Source organism: Coregonus lavaretus (assembly GCF_964263955.1).
Source record: "Coregonus lavaretus genome assembly, contig: HAP1_SCAFFOLD_336, whole genome shotgun sequence".
NCBI lineage: Eukaryota > Metazoa > Chordata > Actinopteri > Salmoniformes > Salmonidae > Coregonus > Coregonus lavaretus.
In genome coordinates, this window is record NW_028162029.1 from 455,848 (window position 1) to 476,833 (window position 20,986).

At 43.6% G+C, this 20,986-nt stretch overlaps 1 protein-coding gene across 1 annotated transcript; it reads right to left on the reverse strand.

Annotated features, from left to right (window-relative positions):
• Positions 1–8,963: 8,963 nt before the first annotated feature.
• LOC311119727 (uncharacterized protein) lies at positions 8,964–17,357 on the reverse strand. Its single transcript, XM_084194389.1, has 6 exons — positions 17,100–17,357; positions 12,863–12,964; positions 12,274–12,579; positions 11,925–12,061; positions 11,640–11,749; positions 8,964–9,763 (listed from the first exon to the last, which is right to left on the reverse strand). Exons 1-6 carry the CDS (start codon positions 17,245–17,247, stop codon positions 9,631–9,633), a joined length of 936 nt encoding a protein of 311 aa, XP_084050515.1. The 5' UTR covers positions 17,248–17,357; the 3' UTR covers positions 8,964–9,630.
• Between the last annotated feature and the right edge of the window lie 3,629 nt (positions 17,358–20,986).

Genomic DNA, 20,986 nt, shown 5'->3' on the forward strand with positions numbered 1-20,986 from the left:
TAACTAGATGGGTGATGCATATTTAAGGTGTTAAACAGAGCAAATAGTGTTAGAAAGTGTTAGATTATATTTACCTGCATGTATACCTAACTACCTGCATGTATCTATAGTCCATTTCGGAAAGTATTCAGACCACCTTGACTTTTTCCACATTTTGTTAAGTTACAGCCTTATTCTAAAATTGATTAAATAAATAAAAATCCTCATCAATCTACACAGAATACCCCATAATGACAAAGCAAAAATAGTTTGCGCGACTGATGTCACTTGAGTAGATTTGAACTCATTTACCGGGCTGGACGGGACTTTTCTCGAGGAACCAGTGATCATTGTGTTGTGACGTTATTATGTGTGTGATCATTTATTTTACAACCCCGACGCAAAAGAACACAGTGGTTTTGAAGTTGTTTGCAATGTTTTAAGGGTTAATGAAAAGTTTTATTTCCATACTGACTTTTACGTGAGTCCTTTGTATTGGTGTAGACTTGACGGACCAGACGGGACTCACTCCCTCACAAACAAAAAAGGAGAAATCAATGTTTTCTCTGGTAGGCACAACCTACCTGGCATCCATAACAAACAATAACTTTGAAGTCAAAACCGTTACAGCGAAACTGTCAGCCACCTTATCTCCAGAATTCCAGAATTGTTCCAGAGTTCTACAGCTGTAATGCCCTGAAGAACCATTCAGACTGTGTTCATGATGATTCTTATTCTACTGGATGTTTCTTAATTATATTTACTTCTTTCTACAAGAAACCCGAGTTCCGGACAGATAAAATGAGATCCAGAAACAACGGAGGTCCCATTTGTCACGCTGGCAGTCTATTGGTCAATGTCATCATGACCATTACAATTCCACAGTAGCCTGGCAAATACAATATAATGTGTTATTTGACAGATATAGTGACAATATAGGCTAAAATATAATTTTACTTAATCTAACTAAGAACGTTGTCAAATAGAACATATTAGATCACATTGATAAAAAGGACAGGATGTCTTGTGGTTCACTAAGCAGTGTCATGTATGTTAGACGACTGCCTCCTCGTTCCACAAACCCTCTTCTGCTAAATGATTTTCCCCATAAACCATCTATCCGGGTGCAGAATGCCTGCAATCTTCTCTGGACTACATGCGAGAGGAAGAGCGACCTGATAACGGTGTTCCAGAAAAGACAGGGGTATGATTTCCTCATCTCTATAAGGTTTATCAAAACCCCCCCGGGGCCACAAAAAAATAACTGGAGCTGGAGTTTATTTATGAACCTTTATTTTGACAGGGAAGACATATTGAAACCTAGGTCTCTTTTCCAAATGTGCCCTGTATAATACAATATAAAACACACATTAAACATATATACAGCTCCATCCACTAATATTGGCACCCTTTGGTAAATATGAGCAAAACGGGGTGTGAACAAAAAACGTCTTTATTGTTTATCCTCTTGGTCTTTCGTTCTAAATATTCACAAAAAACTAACCTTTAATTCAAGTAAAATTGAAAAAGAAAATGTTTATTCTTATCATAAAACAAATAATTTTTTTCTCAAATAAATGTGATGCCACAATTATCGGCACCCCTTCATTCAATACTTTGTGCAACCTCCCTTTGCCAAGATAACAGCTCTGAGTCTTCTCCTATTAATGCGTAGTGAGGTTAGAGAACACATGGCAAGGGATCTGAGACCGTTCCTCCGTACAGAATCTCTCCAGATCCTTCAGATTCCGAGGTCCACGCTTGTGGACTCTCCTCTTCAGCTCATCCCACAGGTTTTCTATGGGGTTTAGGTCAGGGGACTGGGAGGGCCATGGCGAAACCTTGATTCTGTGGTCAGTGAACCATGTTTTTGTGTTGATTTTGAGGTGTGCTTTTGGATCATTGTCCTGGTGGAAGATCCAACCACGGCCCAGTTTAAGGTTCCTAGCAGAAGCAGTTAGGTTTTGATCTAATATCTGCTGGTACTTGATGGAGTCCATAATACCATGTATCCTAACAAGTTGTCCAGGGCCTTTGGAAGAAAAACAGCCCCACAACATCAAATATCCACCACCATACTTCACAGTGGGGATGAGGTACTTTTCTGCATGGCTATCTTTCTGTCTACGCCAAACCCACCTCTGGTGTTAGTTTCCAAAAAGCTCTATTTTGGTCTCGTCTGACCATAGAACCCGGTCCCATTGAAAGTTCCAGTAACGTTTTGACAAACGCTTGAGTTTATTGTTTGATGACAGCAAAGGCTTTTTTATGGCAACCATCCCAAACAACTTGTGGTTATGTAGGTGGCGTCTGATCGTAGTTTTGGAAACTTTCTGACCCCAAGACCCAACTAACGACTGCAAATCTCCAGCTGTGATCCTTGGAGATTTTTTTGGCGACTCAACCCATCCTCCTCACTGTGTCACGCCCTGGCTCGGGGGACTCTCGTATGTTGAGCCAGGGTGTTAGTTTCTATGTTTTGTTGTGGGTCTAGGTTATTGTATTTCTTTGTGTGAGTGACTCCCAATCAGAGGTAACGAGTGTCAGCTGTTGGCTCGTTGTCTCTGATTGGGAGCCATATTTAAACTGTCGGTTTTCACTTTGTGTTTTGTGGTTTCTTGTTCTCGTTGGGTTGTGTTCAACTGTAGACGTCACGTTTCGTTTGTTATTTTGATCGTGTGATCATTTATCTAATAAAAGATGTTCACCTTCAACGCTGCGCATTGGTCCTCATTAGACGATCGTGACAGAAGAAACCACCAAGATGGGACCAAGCAGCGTGTCCAGGAGCCATCGCCAGGGAGATCCCTCACAGATCTCCTTCGCCTCCTGGACTGGGTCAAGCCGAGTGAGGAAGAGAGGGGCTTGACCTTATGGCAGAAGGGCGAGAAGCTGGCGAGGGATATGGAGACCTGGTCCACGGGTAGGAGAGACGCCCCGAAAATTTTTAGGGGGGGGCTCACGACGTCGGACCAGCAGGAGGCCGCGATAGAGCGGCCCAGTGGGTTGCCGGAGAAGGCCGCCGGGTTACGGGGGCCACTGGTCGAAGAGGGGATGGAGGAAGTAGAGGCACGGCGAGAGGTACTGGCGTGTGTTGCCAGTCCGGTCCGGCCCGTTCCAGATCCCGGTGTAGGGCCAGTGGTGTGTGTCCCCAGTACAGTCCGGCCCATCCAAGCTTCCCGCACCAAGCCAGTGGTGTGCGTCGTCAGTCCGGCACGGCCCGTGCCTGCGCTCCGCATCAAGTCTACGGTGCGTCTCGTCAGCCCGGCTCTGCCCGTTCCTGCTCCCCGCACCAGGTCTGTGATGCGCGTCGCCAGCCCAGTCCGGCCCATTCCTGCTCCCCGCATCAAGCCTGTGGTGCGTCTCGTCAGCCCGGCTCTGCCCGTTCCTGCTCTCCGCACCAGGTCTGTGGTGCGCGTCGCCAGCCCAGTCCGGCCCATTCCTGCTCCCCGCATCAAGTCTGTGGTGCGTCTCGTCAGCCCGGCTCTGCCCGTTCCTGCTCTCCGCACCAGGTCTGTGGTGCGCGTCGCCAGCCCAGTCCGGCCCATTCCTGCTCCCCGCATCAAGTCTGTGGTGCGTCTCGTCAGCCCGGCTCTGCCCGTTCCTGCTCTCCGCACCAGGTCTGTGGTGCGCGTCGCCAGCCCAGTCCGGCCCACTCCTGCTCCCAGCACCAAGTCTGTGGGGCGTTTCGTCAGCCCTGTCCGGCCCGTGCCTGTTCCCCACACCAAGCCAGTGGTGTGCATTGTCGGTTCGGCACGGCACGTGCCTGTTCCACTGGAGCCGGATCCGCCGCCTAGGCGGAGTGCCCACCCGGTCCCTCCCCTGTTGTGTTTCGTTGGCGCGGTCGGAGTCCGCGCCTTTAGGGGGGGGTACTGTCACGCCCTGGCTCGGGGGACTCTCGTATGTTGAGCCAGGGTGTTAGTTTCTATGTTTTGTTGTGGGTCTAGGTTATTGTATTTCTTTGTGTGAGTGACTCCCAATCAGAGGTAACGAGTGTCAGCTGTTGGCTCGTTGTCTCTGATTGGGAGCCATATTTAAACTGTCGGTTTTCACTTTGTGTTTTGTGGTTTCTTGTTCTCGTTGGGTTGTGTTCAACTGTAGACGTCACGTTTCGTTTGTTATTTTGATCGTGTGATCATTTATCTAATAAAAGATGTTCACCTTCAACGCTGCGCATTGGTCCTCATTAGACGATCGTGACACACTATGCGTGGGGTCAATATAGACACACGTCCTCTTCCAGGCTGATTGTTAACATCTCAAGCTGCTTTAAACTTCTTAATTATTTTTTTCTTGGGGGGATGGATCAGCTTAATATTGCAGATAGATTGTATCTTCTATCAATGTAATTGTCTGCATCACTTCCAAATCCCCCATGTTTTTTATATATATACTCCCCTTTATTACTTTTCAACCCCGCCATCCTTTCCCTACTTGGAGTAAATTAGTGAACAACAATGCCCAGGCCTCTACTTCCGGTCTATACTTACTATCTACACCTTATGGACAAAGTTAATTTTACAATAATTCTATTATATATATATATATATATATATATATACATTTTTTTTTTGCTCCTGAACTTCTTCTACTCTCAACCTCTCCGATCATTTTCATGATGTCCATCTAGTTTGCTTCTATATGCCATATCTTTCTAACTGTGCTGATTGTTAACATCTCCAGCTGCTTTAAACTTCTTAATTATTGCCCTGATAGTGGAAATGGGCATTTTCAACCGTTGAGCTATTTTTTTCATAGCCATTTCCAGATTTGTGCAGCTCAACAACCTTTTGTCGCACATCAGTACTGTATTCTCGGGTCTTTCCCATAGTGATGGATGACTATGGGAACTTGGCCTGTGTGTCACCTCATATTTATACCCCAGTGAAACAGGAAGTCATGGCTGGGGGGCCAATATTAGTGGAGGGCACTGTATATATTAGAATACAAAAATAGTCATGGTAAGCACAAATAAGACGTCACAAATCACCCAGAAAAAGTTACATTCCTACACAAATAAATCCCTAATCAATACATTAAATTGCCCAAACGGCACAAGAACTTCAAGATGAAAAGTATTTAGAATTTTGTTCTTCGTATCCTCAGTACTCGTAACACATATAGATGAGGTAAAAACAAATTAAACAGATTGACCAATGGTGTAATATAACTAGTGAAGAGAACAGGTTGCAAAATCGACCCCTGTGGTACACCTTTTATGTACTTCAAGAAAGTCAGACTTCAACCCCATCAATCACGATGGCCTGAGTTCTGTTACTAAGATAATCATGAACAGGCGTCAGAGCTCAGGCCTATCAAGCACAACTTATTCAATATAATAGCATGACCAACAGTATCAAAAGCTTTTGACCAATCCAGAAACAAAGCACTTGAAGTCAGGTCCAAAAGGATTGGAACCCTTGATAAAGATGAGCAAAAAAAACATTTCCTAAAATGTTTTCTGAGATGTGAAAAGTGGATCATTTATGTTAGATTTGTAGTTTTATTTTTGTCATGCAATTCAATTGTATTCTGCCATGTGAATTTGAACTTGTAATATCTAATAAAAAATGTGGACAAAGCCCTAGTCATGTCTAATAGATATAGCCATGAAACAAGCCAGAGCATCCCGCTAAAATTCCTAGATTGTCATTCACACGCCGTATCCAGCGGACAAGGCTCCTTTCCTATCATAGTATATGACAGGGTCAACAACGTTAGGAGAATGGGCTGTATCCTCTCCCAATGTTTTTACAGCTAACACAGTGTAAACAATCGGCTTATGAAATCTCCCAGTGTGAAGGCTACTACCAGGCCATGTTGTGCAATATGCTTTGAATGGTGGATATCTCACAGCATAGTGTGAGATGCTGCCACCATTTCAGATTGGTGACATGGTACTTAACGTACATCTTTCTCTCCACGCCCCTTCTCTCATCCGGCCCTCCTCTCCACAGCCCCTCCTCTCCACGCCCATCCTCTCCACGCCCCTCCTCTCCACAGCCCCTCCTCTCCACGCCCCTCCTCTCCACCGGCCCTCCTCTCCACCGGCCCTCCTCTCCACGCCCCTCCTCTCCACGCCCCTCCTCTCCACGCCCCTCCTCTCCACCGGCCCTCCTCTCCACCGGCCCTCCTCTCCACAGGCCCTCCTCTCCACGCCCCTAAAATGACATACCCAAATCTAACTGCCTGTAGCTCAGGACCTGAAGCAAGGATATGCATAGACTTTGCGGAAATGTGAAATTAATGTAGGAGAATATAACACATTAGATCTGGTAAAAGATAATACAAACAAAAAAATATGCGTTTTCTATATATGTTTTATTCCATCACTTTTTAAATGCAAGAGAAAGGCCACAATATAATATTGCAGTTTAGACGCAATTTAGATTGTGGCCACTAGATGGCAGCAGTGTGTGTGCAAAGTTTCAGATTGATCCAGTGAAGCATTGCAATACTGGACTATTTTGTATGAAGTCTGCCCAAATGTGCCGAATTGGTCAATTGATACATTTTCAAGTACATAACTATAGACAACATACAAAAATGATATGGTAAAACAAAATGTAAGTTTACAAACTCCCAGGAATGTCATACATGATGGATCATTAGCTTATACACTAACTTTCACACATCTAGATGGCCTGGCGGGGTGGGTGTGGAGCCAGACACAACAGGGGTTCAAACTGTAGAACCCAGTTCCTAGATTTGAATATAAAAATTGATTTGATCAAACAAAACTATGCTACATTTTATCTCTGGGACCCTTAGGATGACAAATCAGAGCAAGATTACTGACAGGTCAGGAAAGCCTGATCCCTACTAACCCTAGTATAGGCAGCCCTACTATACTTAATAGCACAGATAGAGTCTTTTGTTATTGTGGTGTTGGCCATTAGACCATATAAATGCAGTGTTGATCTGGGCCTGAGCTCCAGAGTTCCTGTTTAACACCTTAAATATGCATCACCCATCTAGCTAGCTATTTGTAGCTAATGCTAGCTATTTGTAGCTAGCTAATTAGCATTAGCTAAACAGTCGCCAGCTGAGCGTTTTGTGAATAGAACTCTTGTGCATCGCATTCAGATTAGTTTTTTTTATTTGAAAAAAACTTTACATGTATTTTCAAACTAACTAGCCAATCTAACTGTAACCATTTCTGATGATCAATTCATCTCATCTATGACGCCTTGATGGCTGTGTTGCAAGCTAAAAAAAAAAAGCTAACAAATCGTTTGGACCAATGAGAGGAGAGCTACTGAGTTCGGACATCAGAAACACATGTCCATATATGGCATTGCGTTGGCAGCCATATTGGCTTTTCTATCCAGTGATGTTCCTGGAACCGGGACCACGTTATACCTCGAAGTTCGGCATAGAGCCCACGGAAAAAGACAGGAACCTTCCCGCTAGCCATGATTGGATGAGATAATGGATGGGCCGGACGTGCCGAGAGATGAGTTCGGGTTTTGGTCTGCCATGTAGCATGCTTCTGTCTATAACATGAGCTGCTCAGTATACTTAGATAATCCTTGCTACCGCTGCTTTTTTGAAAGATATAACGTTAGCCATTGGAGAACTGCAAAAGTGTTGCTACTGCTCTCAACAACATGGCTGCCCTGAATTTAGCAGGCGCTATCGACAAAGATCAGTGGGGAAAAAGTTATGACGGACTACTTTCTGCACACGGTTAGTGTGATCCGGAGTGACTTGACACAACTCGGGTCAAACAAGCTATACAAACAAAACGAAGGTTTACATGTGTAACCACGGTTACGTTAGCTATTGGATTACTCCAATATAGTATCCTTCCGCTTGGCAGGATACATTCCGAGGAAGGATTTCAGATTAGTCCCATGTTCCCATGGTAATGATGAGCAATGTTCCCTCAAAAAAAATATGGCACTGAGCAAATTTCAGGTCTGCTGACCGCAAACTTCAACGTTGTGAAAATTCTGTGCAACTTCCGGCGCTCATTTCATGTAAGAATGCACTCATATATACATTTTGTTATTTTATCAGGTATTTTATTTTTATTTTTTAAATAAAGAAAATGAAATTTCAGTCACCTCTGAATTACTGTGTTGTCTTGTTCTCTTGCATAATTCAACAAGTGTGTCAGTGAGGGGGTTGGTTTATCTGGCCCGGGTTACCACGTTGGGAGGAGTTTGAACCGGGTGAAAAGTGATTGCATTCCTTTTGGAGCCGGGCTGCCTCCCAGGCATGAATCAGGTGCTCCGCTCTGGCCGACGGCAAAGTCGGCTCAAAACAAAAGTGACGTAAATAAGCACATGGAGAAATGAGTAGCATTCTGTGTTTTCACATGCAAATTAAGTGATTGCTTTTGATAAAAAGGCTTTAAATGCCTTCCAAAGTAAATCTAGTTTGAAAATTCAAACGTTTATTTAATGGAAAAGAGATGTTGTATGTTTCTTGACGATGCATGAAGCTGCTTTGTTGACAACATGACCGTGGGGTGCAGATAACTGTTTGATTTGAGAAGGGTGCTCCTCCCTCCCCGCTTTAGCCCAATGACGTGACGGCCCATTGTCCAGTTCAACCCGGGCCAGCGTAATAGAACTCCCTCAATAGCAGGATACCCTCGGATTAAAAATCAACAAGCCTGGCTCTAGGTTATATCTCTAAACATACATTACATTGTTTGTTTGTTTTGATGAGACATAAAATCACTATAATCCGAGTGTTCATTGTCAGAAGTTGCTTTCATTTCAGCGCATCTAGTTTGTAAACATTTCAACCATATTAAACGCTAACTTTTTTCAATTCCACAAGAAATGAACACAATTCAGGGCCTCACCTGTTTAGATTTTTTTTTTAAATACACACATATATATATATAATAATAATCATTTATTTAATATTTTTGCCTGTTTTGCATGTTATTTTGGCATTAATTCATGTCACATATCAGTTTGCAAACAATGTAAAAAAATATATATTTGAGTTAATGAAGCCGCATACATTTTTACATTTTAGTCATTTAGCAGACGCTCTTATCCAGAGCGACTTACAGTTAGTGAGTCCATACATAATTTTTTTATTTTTCATATTGGCCCCCCATGGGAATCGAACCCACAACCCTGGCGTTGCAAACGCCATGCTCTACCAACTGAGCTACATCCCTGCCAGCCATTCTTTCCCTGGACGACACTGGGCCAATTGTGCGCCGCCCCATGGGTCTCCCGGTCGCGGCCGGCTACGACATGTTCTCTTTCTTGAGTAAGGCAGCTCCTAAATGCAGGTGTTTCAGCCTCGCTCAGTGCTTTCTGGGGTGGTGGGGCAGCCAGTGGAATATACAGAGCGTATGCTTTGGTAATGTTCTCTAGTTGCGCCTTGATTGGTTCAGTGTTCTGTCACTCACTATATCACCGCAGAATTTGTATTTATTTTTAATTTAACTAGGCAAGTCAGTTAAGAACAAATTATAGATACAAGGTATCGGTGCTCATCGTCATTGGACATAAACATTACACATCAAGTAGGAAATCAGAAATTCAACAATGAGTGGTTTGGAAGGATTCAATGGTTAACTACAAGCGTTGCAAATCAATCGCTATTTTGTTTCGTCCAAGTCTGGGTTTAAAGATTTAAAACATCTGTCTGAAATGGTCTCTAGCAGTACAGAGAATCCTATTTCTCACAGATCCATCTGTATTGATAGGAACAGTCATAGTCCCACCATGCTCCTGTGTCTGATGACCAGGAGTAGAAATACGCACAGTTCTCAGCTACACCACCATTAGGCTCTCCACTCTTCCAGTACCTGTAGAAGAAATAACACATAGAATCAGGCTGTCCACTGTTCCAATACCTGTAGAAGAAACAACACATAGAATCAGGCTGTCCACTGTTCCAATACCTGTAGAAGAAACATCACATAGAATCAGGCTGTCCACTGTTCCAATACCTGTAGAAGAAACAACACATAGAATCAGGCTGTCCACTGTTCCAATACCTGTAGAAGAAACAACACATAGAATCAGGCTGTCCACTGTTCCAATACCTGTAGAAGAAACAAAACATAGAATCAGGCTGTCCACTGTTCCAATACCTGTAGAAGAAACAACACATAGAATCAGGCTGTCCACTGTTCCAATACCTGTAGAAGAAACAACACATAGAATCACGCTGTCCACTGTTCCTGTACCTGTAGGAGAACCAACACATATAATAAGTCTGTCCACTTTTCCAATACCTGTAGAAGAAACAACACATAGAATCAGGCTGTCCACTGTTCCAATACCTGTAGAGGAAACAACACATAGAATCAGGCTGTCCACTGTTCCAATACCTGTAGGAGAACCAACACATATAATCAGTCTGTCCACTTTTCCAATACCTGTAGAAGAAACAACACATAGAATCAGGCTGTCCACTGTTCCAGTACCTGTAGAAGAAATAACACATAGAATCAGGCTGTCCACTGTTCCAATACCTATAGAAGAAACAACACATAGAATCAGGCTGTCCACTGTTCCAATACCTGTAGAAGAAACATCACATAGAATCAGGCTGTCCACTGTTCCAATACCTGTAGAAGAAACAACACATAGAATCAGGCTGTCCACTGTTCCAATACCTGTAGAAGAAACAACACATAGAATCAGGCTGTCCACTGTTCCAATACCTGTAGAAGAAACAAAACATAGAAACAGTCTGTCCACTGTTCCAATACCTGTAGAAGAAACAATACATAGAATCAGGCTGTCCACTTTTCCAGTACCTGTAGAAAAAACAACACATAGAATCAGGCTGTCCACTGTTCCTGTACCTGTAGAAGAAACAACACATAGAATCAGGCTGTCCACTGTTCCAATACCTGTAGAAGAAACAACACATAGAATCAGGCTGTCCACTTTTCCAGTACCTGTAGAAGAAACAACACATAGAATCAGGCTGTCCACTGTTCCAGTACCTGTTGAAGAAACAACACATAGAATCAGCCTGTCCACTGTTCCAATACCTGTAGTAGAAACAACACATAGAATCAGGCTCTCCACTGTTCCAATACCTGTAGAAGAAACAACACATAGAATCAGGCTGTCCACTGTTCCAATACCTGTAGAAGAAACCACACATAGAATCAGGCTGTCCACTGTTCCAATACCTGTAGAAGAAACAACACATAGAATCAGGCTGTCCACTGTTCCAGTACCTGTAGAAGAAACAACACATAGAATCAGGCTGTCCACTGTTCCAATACCTGTAGAAGAAACCACACATAGAATCAGGCTGTCCACTGTTCCTGTACCTGTAGAAGAAACAACACATAGAATCAGGCTGTCCACTGTTCCAATACCTGTAGAAGAAACAACACATAGAATCAGGCTGTCCACCTTTCCAGTACCTGTAGAAGAAACAACACATAGAATCAGGCTGTCCACTGTTCCTGTAACTGTAGAAGAAACAACACATAGAAGCAGGCTGTCCACTGTTCCAATACCTGTAGAAGAAACAACACATAGAATCAGGCTGTCCACTTTTCCAGTACCTTTAGAAGAAACAACACATAGAATCAGGCTGTCCACTGTTCCAATACCTGTAGTAGAAACAACATATATAATCAGGCTGTCCACTCTCAGAGCCTACTACTCCAGACAGTGATTTCATGGTAACACAGAACTCATTAAATGTCTTACGTTGTGGTCAGTGGTGTGTCGTCCACCCATTTCCAGGTCCCCTCAGTAACAGAGTCAGTCAGACCAATCCAGACATAGTCCTTTACTCCACATAACCAATTGACAAATGTCTGTAGTTGTGGGAGAGAGACAACATTATTAATACTTAGCCATTACCTCTCTCTCTCTCTCTCTCTCTGTATCGCTCTCTTCCACACACACACACACACACACACACACACACACACACACACACACACACACACACACACACACACACACACACACACACACACACACACACACCTGTTTGTCTTGGCTGTTGATGATCACCAGGTCTGCTCCTCTACCTATGCAGTCCTGTCTGCTCTTCTCCCAGTTGTTCTTCTCAGTAGAGATGTAGTAACAACTGCTACCAAGCTTCTTCCATCCTTGAGGACACTCTATAAGTTGAAAATGTCTCGCTTTAGTCACCTTAATATCACATTGAATTAAGTCTCAATCAAACACTCAAGGAAGACAGGGCACTAACTAATGGTCGGTTTGGAAGTCATAGATTTTTCCTTTAATGGAAGTTGAATTGCCTGTTTGTAAGTGGCATGTGAACTGATACAGAGACTGTCAAACAGAACAGTCATTAGACAATTTCCCTCACCTTTCTCAACCAAAGATTGTTTCAGACGTTCTGTCTCTTTCTGTAGCTGGTCTCTCTCTTTGGTCAGGGTGTTGTAGCTGGTCTGTAACTGGTTTCTCTCTTTGGTCAGGGTGTTGTAGCTGGTCTGTAACTGGTTTCTCTCTTTGGTCAGGGTGTTATAGCTGGTCTGTAACTGGTCTCTCTCTGTAGTCAGGGTGTTGTTGCTGGTCTGTAGCTGGTCTCTCTCTTCAGTCAGGTTGTTGCCGCTGGTCTGTAACTGGTCTCTCTCTTTGGTCAGGGTGTTGGATCTGGTTAATTGGTTTCGCTCTGTGAAATAATACCATCAACGACCAAGGTAACAGTGGAAAAGTTAATCTATCATTACCAGGGTTGGGTTCAATTGCATTTCAATTCCAGTCTATTCAGGAAGTACACTGGAATTCCAAGTCCAATACTCTTCAATATTTTTCAATGAGGACAATGTGGAATTGGAATTGGAATTTGGTGTACTTTCTGAATTGAATTGAATGGAGTTGAAATGGAATTGATCCCTGATCATTACACCACTGATGATTAAGAGAAAGTTTGATTGAGAACATATCAAACTCACGGTAGAGCAACAGGCCTATGATCCCAGCCAATAGGAGAACACACAGCAGACCCAGACTCACTGCAGCAGCTCCAGAGTATCTCTTCCACCACTGATAAAACACTGAAGCACAAATTATTACCATAAGAACTTGCTCTTTATCAGCGTTGTATTTGCATCGACTTTTGTGTCCATTTGCTCTTTGAAGCACCGAGGAAAAAACACAAACTTGACAAGGGACAGAACACCAGAACTGAGTTCCAGCACCTCACACTTTCTACTGCTTGAGTTCCAGAACCTCTTATAGAACACTGGCTTAAACATATTGCAGAGTTCAGGCACCCAAAATGAGTACTGGCACAGTACACAGATTCAACCACAAAGACCAGGGTGGTGTTCCAATGCCTCGCAAAGAAGGGCATCTATTGGTAGATGGGTAAACTAAAAAAACAGAGCTGTACAGAATAAAGATACTCCTAAACATGCATCCTGTTGGCAACAAGGCACTAAAGTAATGCTGCAGAACATGTGGCAAAGCAATTAACATTTTGTCCTCAATACAAAGTGTTATGTTTGGGGCAAATCCAATACAACACATTACTGAGTACCACTCTCCATAGTTTTTCAGGATAAAAAAAAGAAACTGACTGGATTTAAACACAGGCAAAATCCTAGACGAAAACCTGGTTCAGTCTGCTTTCCACCAGACACTTGGAGATGAATTCACCATTCAACAAGACAATAACCTAAAACACAAGGCCACAAGAAGTTTGCAGAGTTACAGTTTACTTAAATCTGCTTGAAAATCTAGGCAAGACTTGAAAATGGTTGTCTAGCAATGATCAACAACGAATTTGACAGATGAAAAGAATAAATGGGCAGATATTGTGCAATCCAGGTGTGTAAAAGCTCTTAGAGACTTACCCAGAGACTCACAGCTGTAATCGCTGCCAAAGGTGATTCTAACATGTATTGACTCAGGGGTGTGAATACATATGTAAATTAGATATTTCATTTTCAATAGATTAGCAAAAATATCTTACATTTTTGCACTGCGTCATTATGGGGTATTGTGGGTAGATTTTGTCCATTTTGAATTCCATTGTTGTAGTACTCATCCGGTCTCGAGACCACACAGTGTCTCGTGCTTGGCTCGATGTTGGATACATTTGTACTTTTGGTCTTGACTCTGTCTTGGACAGTGAGGACTCGTACTTTTCTTCCTGAGACCAGCATAAAACCGCTTCGCCAGGCCAAATATATACACTCCTTTCTTGATACATTAATATCTTAACAGCCTTATCTTCTCCCGAGTGGCGCAGTGGTCTAAGGCATCACAGTGCTAGCTGTGCCACTAGAGATCCTGGTTCGAATCCAGGCTCTGCTGTAGCCGGCCGCAACCGGGAGACCAATGGGGCGGCGCACAATTGGTCCAGGGTAGGGGAGGGAATGGCCGTCAGGGAGGTAGCTCAGTTGGTAGAGCATGGTGTTTGCAACGCCAGGGTTGTGGGTTTGATTCCCACGGGGGGCCAGTATGAAAATAAAAATGAATAATGTATGCACTAACTGTAAGTCGCTCTGGATAAGAGCGTCTGCTAAATGACGTAAATGTAAATGTTATCTATTACACACATGTTTGCGCAAACCTATAGGCCTTCAGTTTGTGACAGGTTCGTGATTCTTAAAGGACAGCAACCGTAACCACTCATGTAAGAGACTTTTTGTAAAACACAAAGGGCCAGCGGTGTAGTGGAGGGTACACTCACTTTTAATCCCTACTGATGCGTACCATGGAGGTATGCGACTTATCAATTATGTAGTACAATAGAGAAATCATTCACAAAGTAGACAACACAATCGTAAAGCACGTGAAATATATTCACACAAGGTGGCTTTCCTTCACTGGGGTGGGCCGTTTGGGAACTTTTGAGCACCAAAAAAAATATTGCTATCTGGTTGTAAATCACAGCTGGCCTGGTACATTGTTTGCTGACTACATTCAAGATGCACCGTTTCAGTTTCAATGACTCAATATTCTGGACAAAAAATGAATAAATATAACTAAGGCTGGGTATGTCAATACAATCAAACTAGCAAGGGCAATGATCACAAGTCAGTCATAACGTCGCTAATAGGCTAGCGTATCTATTTATGTAGCATGCACAGACTGGAATGTGTTCCGGGATTCATCCAATGGCATTGACGAGTATAACACCTCAGTCACCGGCTTCATCAATAAGTGCATTGACGACGTCGTCCCCACAGTGACCGTACATACATATCCCAACCAGAAGCAAAATGATTACAGGCAACATCTGCATCGAGCTAAAGGCTAGAGCTGCCACTTTCAAGGAGCGGGACACTAATCTGGACACTTATAAGAAATCCCGCTACACCCTCAGACGGACCATCAAACAGGCAAAGCGTCAATACAGGACTAAGATTGAATCCTACTACACCGGCTCTGACGCTCGTCGGATGTGGCAGGGCTTGAAAACTGTTTCGGACTACAAAGGGAAACCCAGTCTTCACTGACATTTTCAACCTCTCCCTGACCGAGTCTGTAATACCTACATGGTTCAAGCAGTCCACCATAGTCCCTGTGCCCAAGGAAGCGATGGTAACCTGCCTAAATGATTACCGCCCTGTAGCACTCACGTCGGTAGCCATGAAGTGCTTTGAAAGGCTGGTTATGGCTCACATCAACACCATCATCCCGGAAACCCTAGACCCACTCCAATTCGCATACCATAATGTTCCTTCCATTAGATTTTAGCTCATCTTGTTCTGGCTAGCATTAGTTGTTGATCTTGTTGATGTGCATAACTGACGGAGAGAGGGCCTACCTTTTCATGGTTGTTTGATCAATAGGACTGAAAAGTTCCCAAATGTGGTGTTTACATATTTGCAGGAATCCATTCAGGTTTATTTTCTGGCTTTTGGCGAATGCGTTCTAATGATCTAAAGTAGCGCTGTTGCAACAGCCTGTAAACACACAGTCCAGGTCAAAGTGAATGATGGCAGGCTCATGTGGCAAATGGCTTGTTTGTATAAAGGCCTACTGTAGCTCTGATCGGCTATAGCGCACCGGTCTGTGTAGACTCCGGTCCTGGACCAGACAGATGTTTTTATTCGGTTTTATTTACTGCAGTGTCTATTAATTGTCCAAACGCATGGCCGCTTTCCCACTCTACGTAATTCCCAAACATTCGAATAACTTTTTTTTAAGTGTCATGTTCTTCCTATTTAAACAGATTTTAATAAGAAGTCATGTTGCTAAGATGCTGTCAGTTCCACGTTAAATGCAACAATGTTTAACACACATAAGTTATTTTCAAAGAGATGGCTAACAACAGCAAGCGCGCTGCAATACAAAACACAGTTCTACACACCAGATGATCATTTGAAACTTAACCTCTTGTTGAAAGTTATTCTTGGGAGAAGCTAACAAATTAGCAACAACATCCTCTTTGATAACACCTGCTGCAGCCGCTGCACACTAGCCGACAAGAAAAGCTAGCTAGCTACAACGTGCGAAAACTACTGCTCGCTATTGTGCCTAACTGTGACGAGTACTGAGGATACGAAGAGGCAGGACGCAGGAATCAACAATGTAAAGGTTTGCTTTAACACTGAGCAAGAGAACAACAACGAGCGAGTACAAGACACGACACTAACAATCACACACAACACAACACTGAACAGCCCAGGGCTATATAGGGGTGGTGATGAGATGGTGAGGTGCTGGTGCGCTGGAGGTGATTAGGGTGCGTTGGGTTTCCATTCCTGTGTTTGCCGAGGTGGTGCGCTCAGACCGGTGGCTCAGTAGACCGGCGAATCAGAGCGCCAGAGGGGAGCAACGGGAGGAGACGTGACAGATGATACTACTATGTATGCTATGGCCCAGACTGTTGATCTGGCTGTGTCAAAACTACAGTCAGATTTTATAGCTATGCAGGAATCCCTTGCTGATTTTAAAACGTGTGCTTAATACGAGCAAAATGGAGGAGACGTGACACTAACGTTACTTTCTGAAAGAACTGTACATGGAGGTAGGGGTCAAGTAACTAGGCAACAGGATAGATAATAGACAGTAGCAACAGTGTGTGTGTGTGTGTGTGTGTGTATGTATGTATGTGTGTGTGTGTGTGTGTATGTGTCTGTGTGTGTGTGTGTATGTGTGTGTGTGTGTGTGTGTGTGTGTGTTGGGGTATACGTATGTGTCAGTATCAGGCACCATACCAGGATAAACTGTTACCTGATTGTTGATCACCAACTCCATCCTTCCTGCAGGGCTTGATGGGTGTTTCGTTGGTGTATATACAATCATCAATATCCAGGGTCTTTATTTCATTAGGAGTTTTGCCTTTAAATCCATCTCTGTTTTGATAGTTTGCCTCTGACATCTTTACAGACGTGCTCAAATCCGTTGTAACTTCAACTGTTGTAACTTCTACTGTCGTAACTTCTACTGTTGTAACTTCTACTCTTGTAACTTCTACTGTTGTAACTTCTACTCTTGTAACTTCTACTGTTGTAACTTCTACGGTTGTAACTTCTACGGTTGTAACGTCTGCTGTTATCTCAGTTGTAGGTTTGTGTCTGTTCACTTCACCGCTGGATCCTCTGTGTGACTCAGCCTAATGTAAGAGACAGTTTTAACTGTCAACCTCATTAAAGGGGAAACTGTCTAACCAATAGTATGACACTAACTACCACCACGTGACTCCAACCTTATTTTCTTTGTTTTCCACAGTGTAGATTAGTTTGCATATTTCGTTTCTATTAGTTTAGTTTACCACAGTGTAGATTAGTTTGCATATTTCGTTTCTATTAGTTTAGTTTACCACAGTGTAGATTAGTTTTACCATGAGATTAAAGCATTGAAGTGACAATATGACCCGTTTCAGGAAGCTAAGTGTATGTAGCACATCACCTCTTCACATGAGAGGCATTTGAACGTAATAGTTTTTTATTTTATCAAAGTTTTTTTTTGCAGAAATTGAACTTTAACAAACGTAATAACAAACTTGTAAAACCTGTAAATACGATTAGGCTCTATGATATAGATATATCTATTATATATGTATGTATAAAAAATGTATGCACTCACTAACTGTAAGCCGCTCTGGATAAGAGCGTCTGTTAAATGACTAAAATGTAAATGTAAATATTATATACTGCTCTATGCCGAAGGTAGAATGTGGTCCCGGTTCCAGGGAGATGACCGGATAGAAAATCCAATATGGCTGCCAACGCAATGCCGTATATGGCCATGTGTGTGTGACGTCAGTAGCTCTACTCTCATTGGTCCAAACAATTTGTTTACTTTTTTTTTTGCATTTAGCTTGGAAAACACAGCCGTCAAGACGTCATGGATTAGATCAATGGATCATCAGAAATGAGTGGATGGATGGATGGATGGATGGATGGATGGATGGATGGATGGATGGATGGATGGATGGATGGATGGATGGATGGATGGATGGATGGATGGATGGATGGATGGATGGATGGATGGATGGATAGATAGATAGATAGATAGATAGATAGATAGATAGATAGATAGATAGATAGATAGATAGATAGATAGATAGATAGATAGATAGATAGATAGATAGATAGATAGATAGATAGATAGATAGATAGATAGATAGATTGGATAGTTAGTTTGAACACTGCATTTATATGGTCTAATGACCAACAACACAATAACAAGAGACTCTATCTGTGCTATTAAGTATAGTAGGGCTTCCTATACTAGGGTTAGTAGGGATCAGGCTTTCCTGACCTGTCAGGCATGAAGGGCGTTGGTCACCAACTCTGTTCCTGGAGAGACACAGGGTGTGCAGGCTTCTGTCCCAGCTAACACTATGAGGACTAATACACTGGAGGGTTTGTAAGTGTTGGGCTTGACCCCACTGCTTACCCCACGACTCTATCTGGTTGAATAGTGTCTACTATCCTGTTGCAGGTAGGCATGCTATATAATGACTCTACAACATAGCTCCAGGTATCAGACCAGGTATGGGAGGTAGACTATAGGTCTACATATTATAGCCAGGGTTGGATGATGACCACTTAGTATCCACAGAGCAGGTCAGAAGTTACCTTGGATTTAAGGGGAGGGCAATACCTTCACTTGCAACGTCATCGTAAATTAAGACTGATTCTTCAGTGTGTGTTAGCGTTCACCTCTATAGGATCGGTGTCCCGTATACGGGACGGTTGAGCTAACGTGCACTAAAGTGATTAGCATGACTGTTGTAAGTAACAGCAAACTTTCCAGGACATAGACATGTCTTATATGGGCAGAAAGCTTAAATTATTGTTAACCTAACTGCACTGTCCAATTTACAGTAGCTATTACAGTGAAAAAAGACCATGCTGTTGTTTGAGGAGAGTGCACAACAACAAAAAACGTATCACGGCAACTGGTTTGATACATTCACCTCTGAAGGTAAATAAGGTACTTACATTCAGTAATCTTGCTCTGATTTGTCATCCTAAGGGTCCCAGAGATAAAATGTAGCATAGTTTTATTTGATCAAATCAATTTTTATATTCAAATGTAGGAACTGGGTTCTACAGTTTGAACCCCTGTTGTCTCTGGCTCCACACCCACCTCGCCAGACATTTTGTTTTACCATATCATTTTTGTATGTTGTCTATAGTTATGTACTTGAAAATGTATCATTTGACCAATTCGGCACATTTGGGCAGACTTCATACAAAATAGTCCAGTATTGCAATGCTTCACTGGATCAATCTGAATCTTTGCACACACACTGCTGCCATCTAGTGGCCACAATCTAAATTGCGTCTAAACTGCAATATTATATTGTGGCCTTTCTCTTGCATTTCAAAGATGATGGAATAAAACATATATAGAAAATGCATGTTTTTTTGTTTGTATTATCTTTTACCAGATCTAATGTGTTATATTCTCCTACATTAATTTCACATTTCCACAAAGTCTATGCATATCCTTGCTTCAGGTCCTGAGCTACAGGCAGTTAGATTTGGGTCATTTTATGTCATTTTAGGCGAAAATTGAAAAAAAGGGTCTGATCCTTAAGAGGTTAATAACTGCATTAAATCCTGAAATGTTTAATTGTAAATATGTTGCATGATGTATCTGATCAATTACGTATGTATCTGTTATAGTGTGGACAGTATTTAAATAATTACATTTAATATGTGTTGTACTTACCTGCAGTATAGTATGATTACTATTCATGTGTGCATGGTCATTATTGGCATTGACAGTGACCTTTCCCTATTTATGATGTCATCACCCGGAGTCGGATCTGTACAATGCGACACTACCACATGTTGAGTGGGCTGTATCGCTTTGCTGTATTTGTACCGTTTGTACATGGCTGTACACATTTTATTTCTTAGGTTGAAAGTAAAGGAAAGTAATATTGAATATAGAGGAGGGCCGGTGGAGAGGAGGGGCGTGGAGAGGAGGGGCAGTGGAGAGGAGGGGCGTGGAGAGGAGGGGTGGTGGAGAGGAGGGGCGTGGAGAGGAGGGGCGTGGAGAGGAGGGCCGGTGGAGAGGAGGGGCGTGGAGAGGAGGGCCGGTGGAGAGGAGGGCCGGTGGAGAGGAGGGGCGTGGAGAGGAGGGGCGTGGAGAGGAGGGGCGTGGAGAGGAGGGCCGGTGGAGAGGAGGGCCTTGGAGAGGAGGGCCTTGGAGAGGAGGGGCTTGGAGAGGAGGGGCGTGGAGAGGAGGGGCGTGGAGAGGAGGGGCGTGGAGAGGAGGGCCGGTGGAGAGGAGGGGCGGTGGAGAGGAGGGGCGGTGGAGAGGAGGGCCGGTGGAGAGGAGGGGCGGTGGAGAGGAGGGGCGGTGGAGAGGAGGGGCGTGGAGAGGAGGGCCGGTGGAGAGGAGGGGCGTGGAGAGGAGGGGCGTGGAGAGGAGGGGCGGTGGAGAGGAGGGGCGGTGGAGAGGAGGGGCGGTGGAGTGGAGGCGCGGTGGAGAGGAGGGGCGTGGAGAGGAGGGGCGTGGAGAGGAGGGCCGGTGGAGAGGAGGGGCGTGGAGAGGAGGGGCGTGGAGAGGAGGGGCGGTGGAGAGGAGGGGCGTGGAGAGGAGGGGCGGTGGAGAGGAGGGGCGTGGAGAGGAGGGCCGGTGGAGAGGAGGGTCGT

Bases quoted from the DNA above. Each gene is read 5' to 3' on its own strand.
- LOC311119727 (XM_084194389.1), bottom strand. From the start codon at position 17,247: ATGTCAGAGGCAAACTATCAAAACAGAGATGGATTTAAAGGCAAAACT. The intron at 12,965-17,099 runs GTAACAGTTTAT...TTTGTGCTTCAG, and splicing joins AGTTGGTGATCAACAATCAG to TGTTTTATCAGTGGTGGAAG. The intron at 12,062-12,273 runs GTGAGGGAAATT...TTCAACTTATAG, and splicing joins ACAATCTTTGGTTGAGAAAG to AGTGTCCTCAAGGATGGAAG.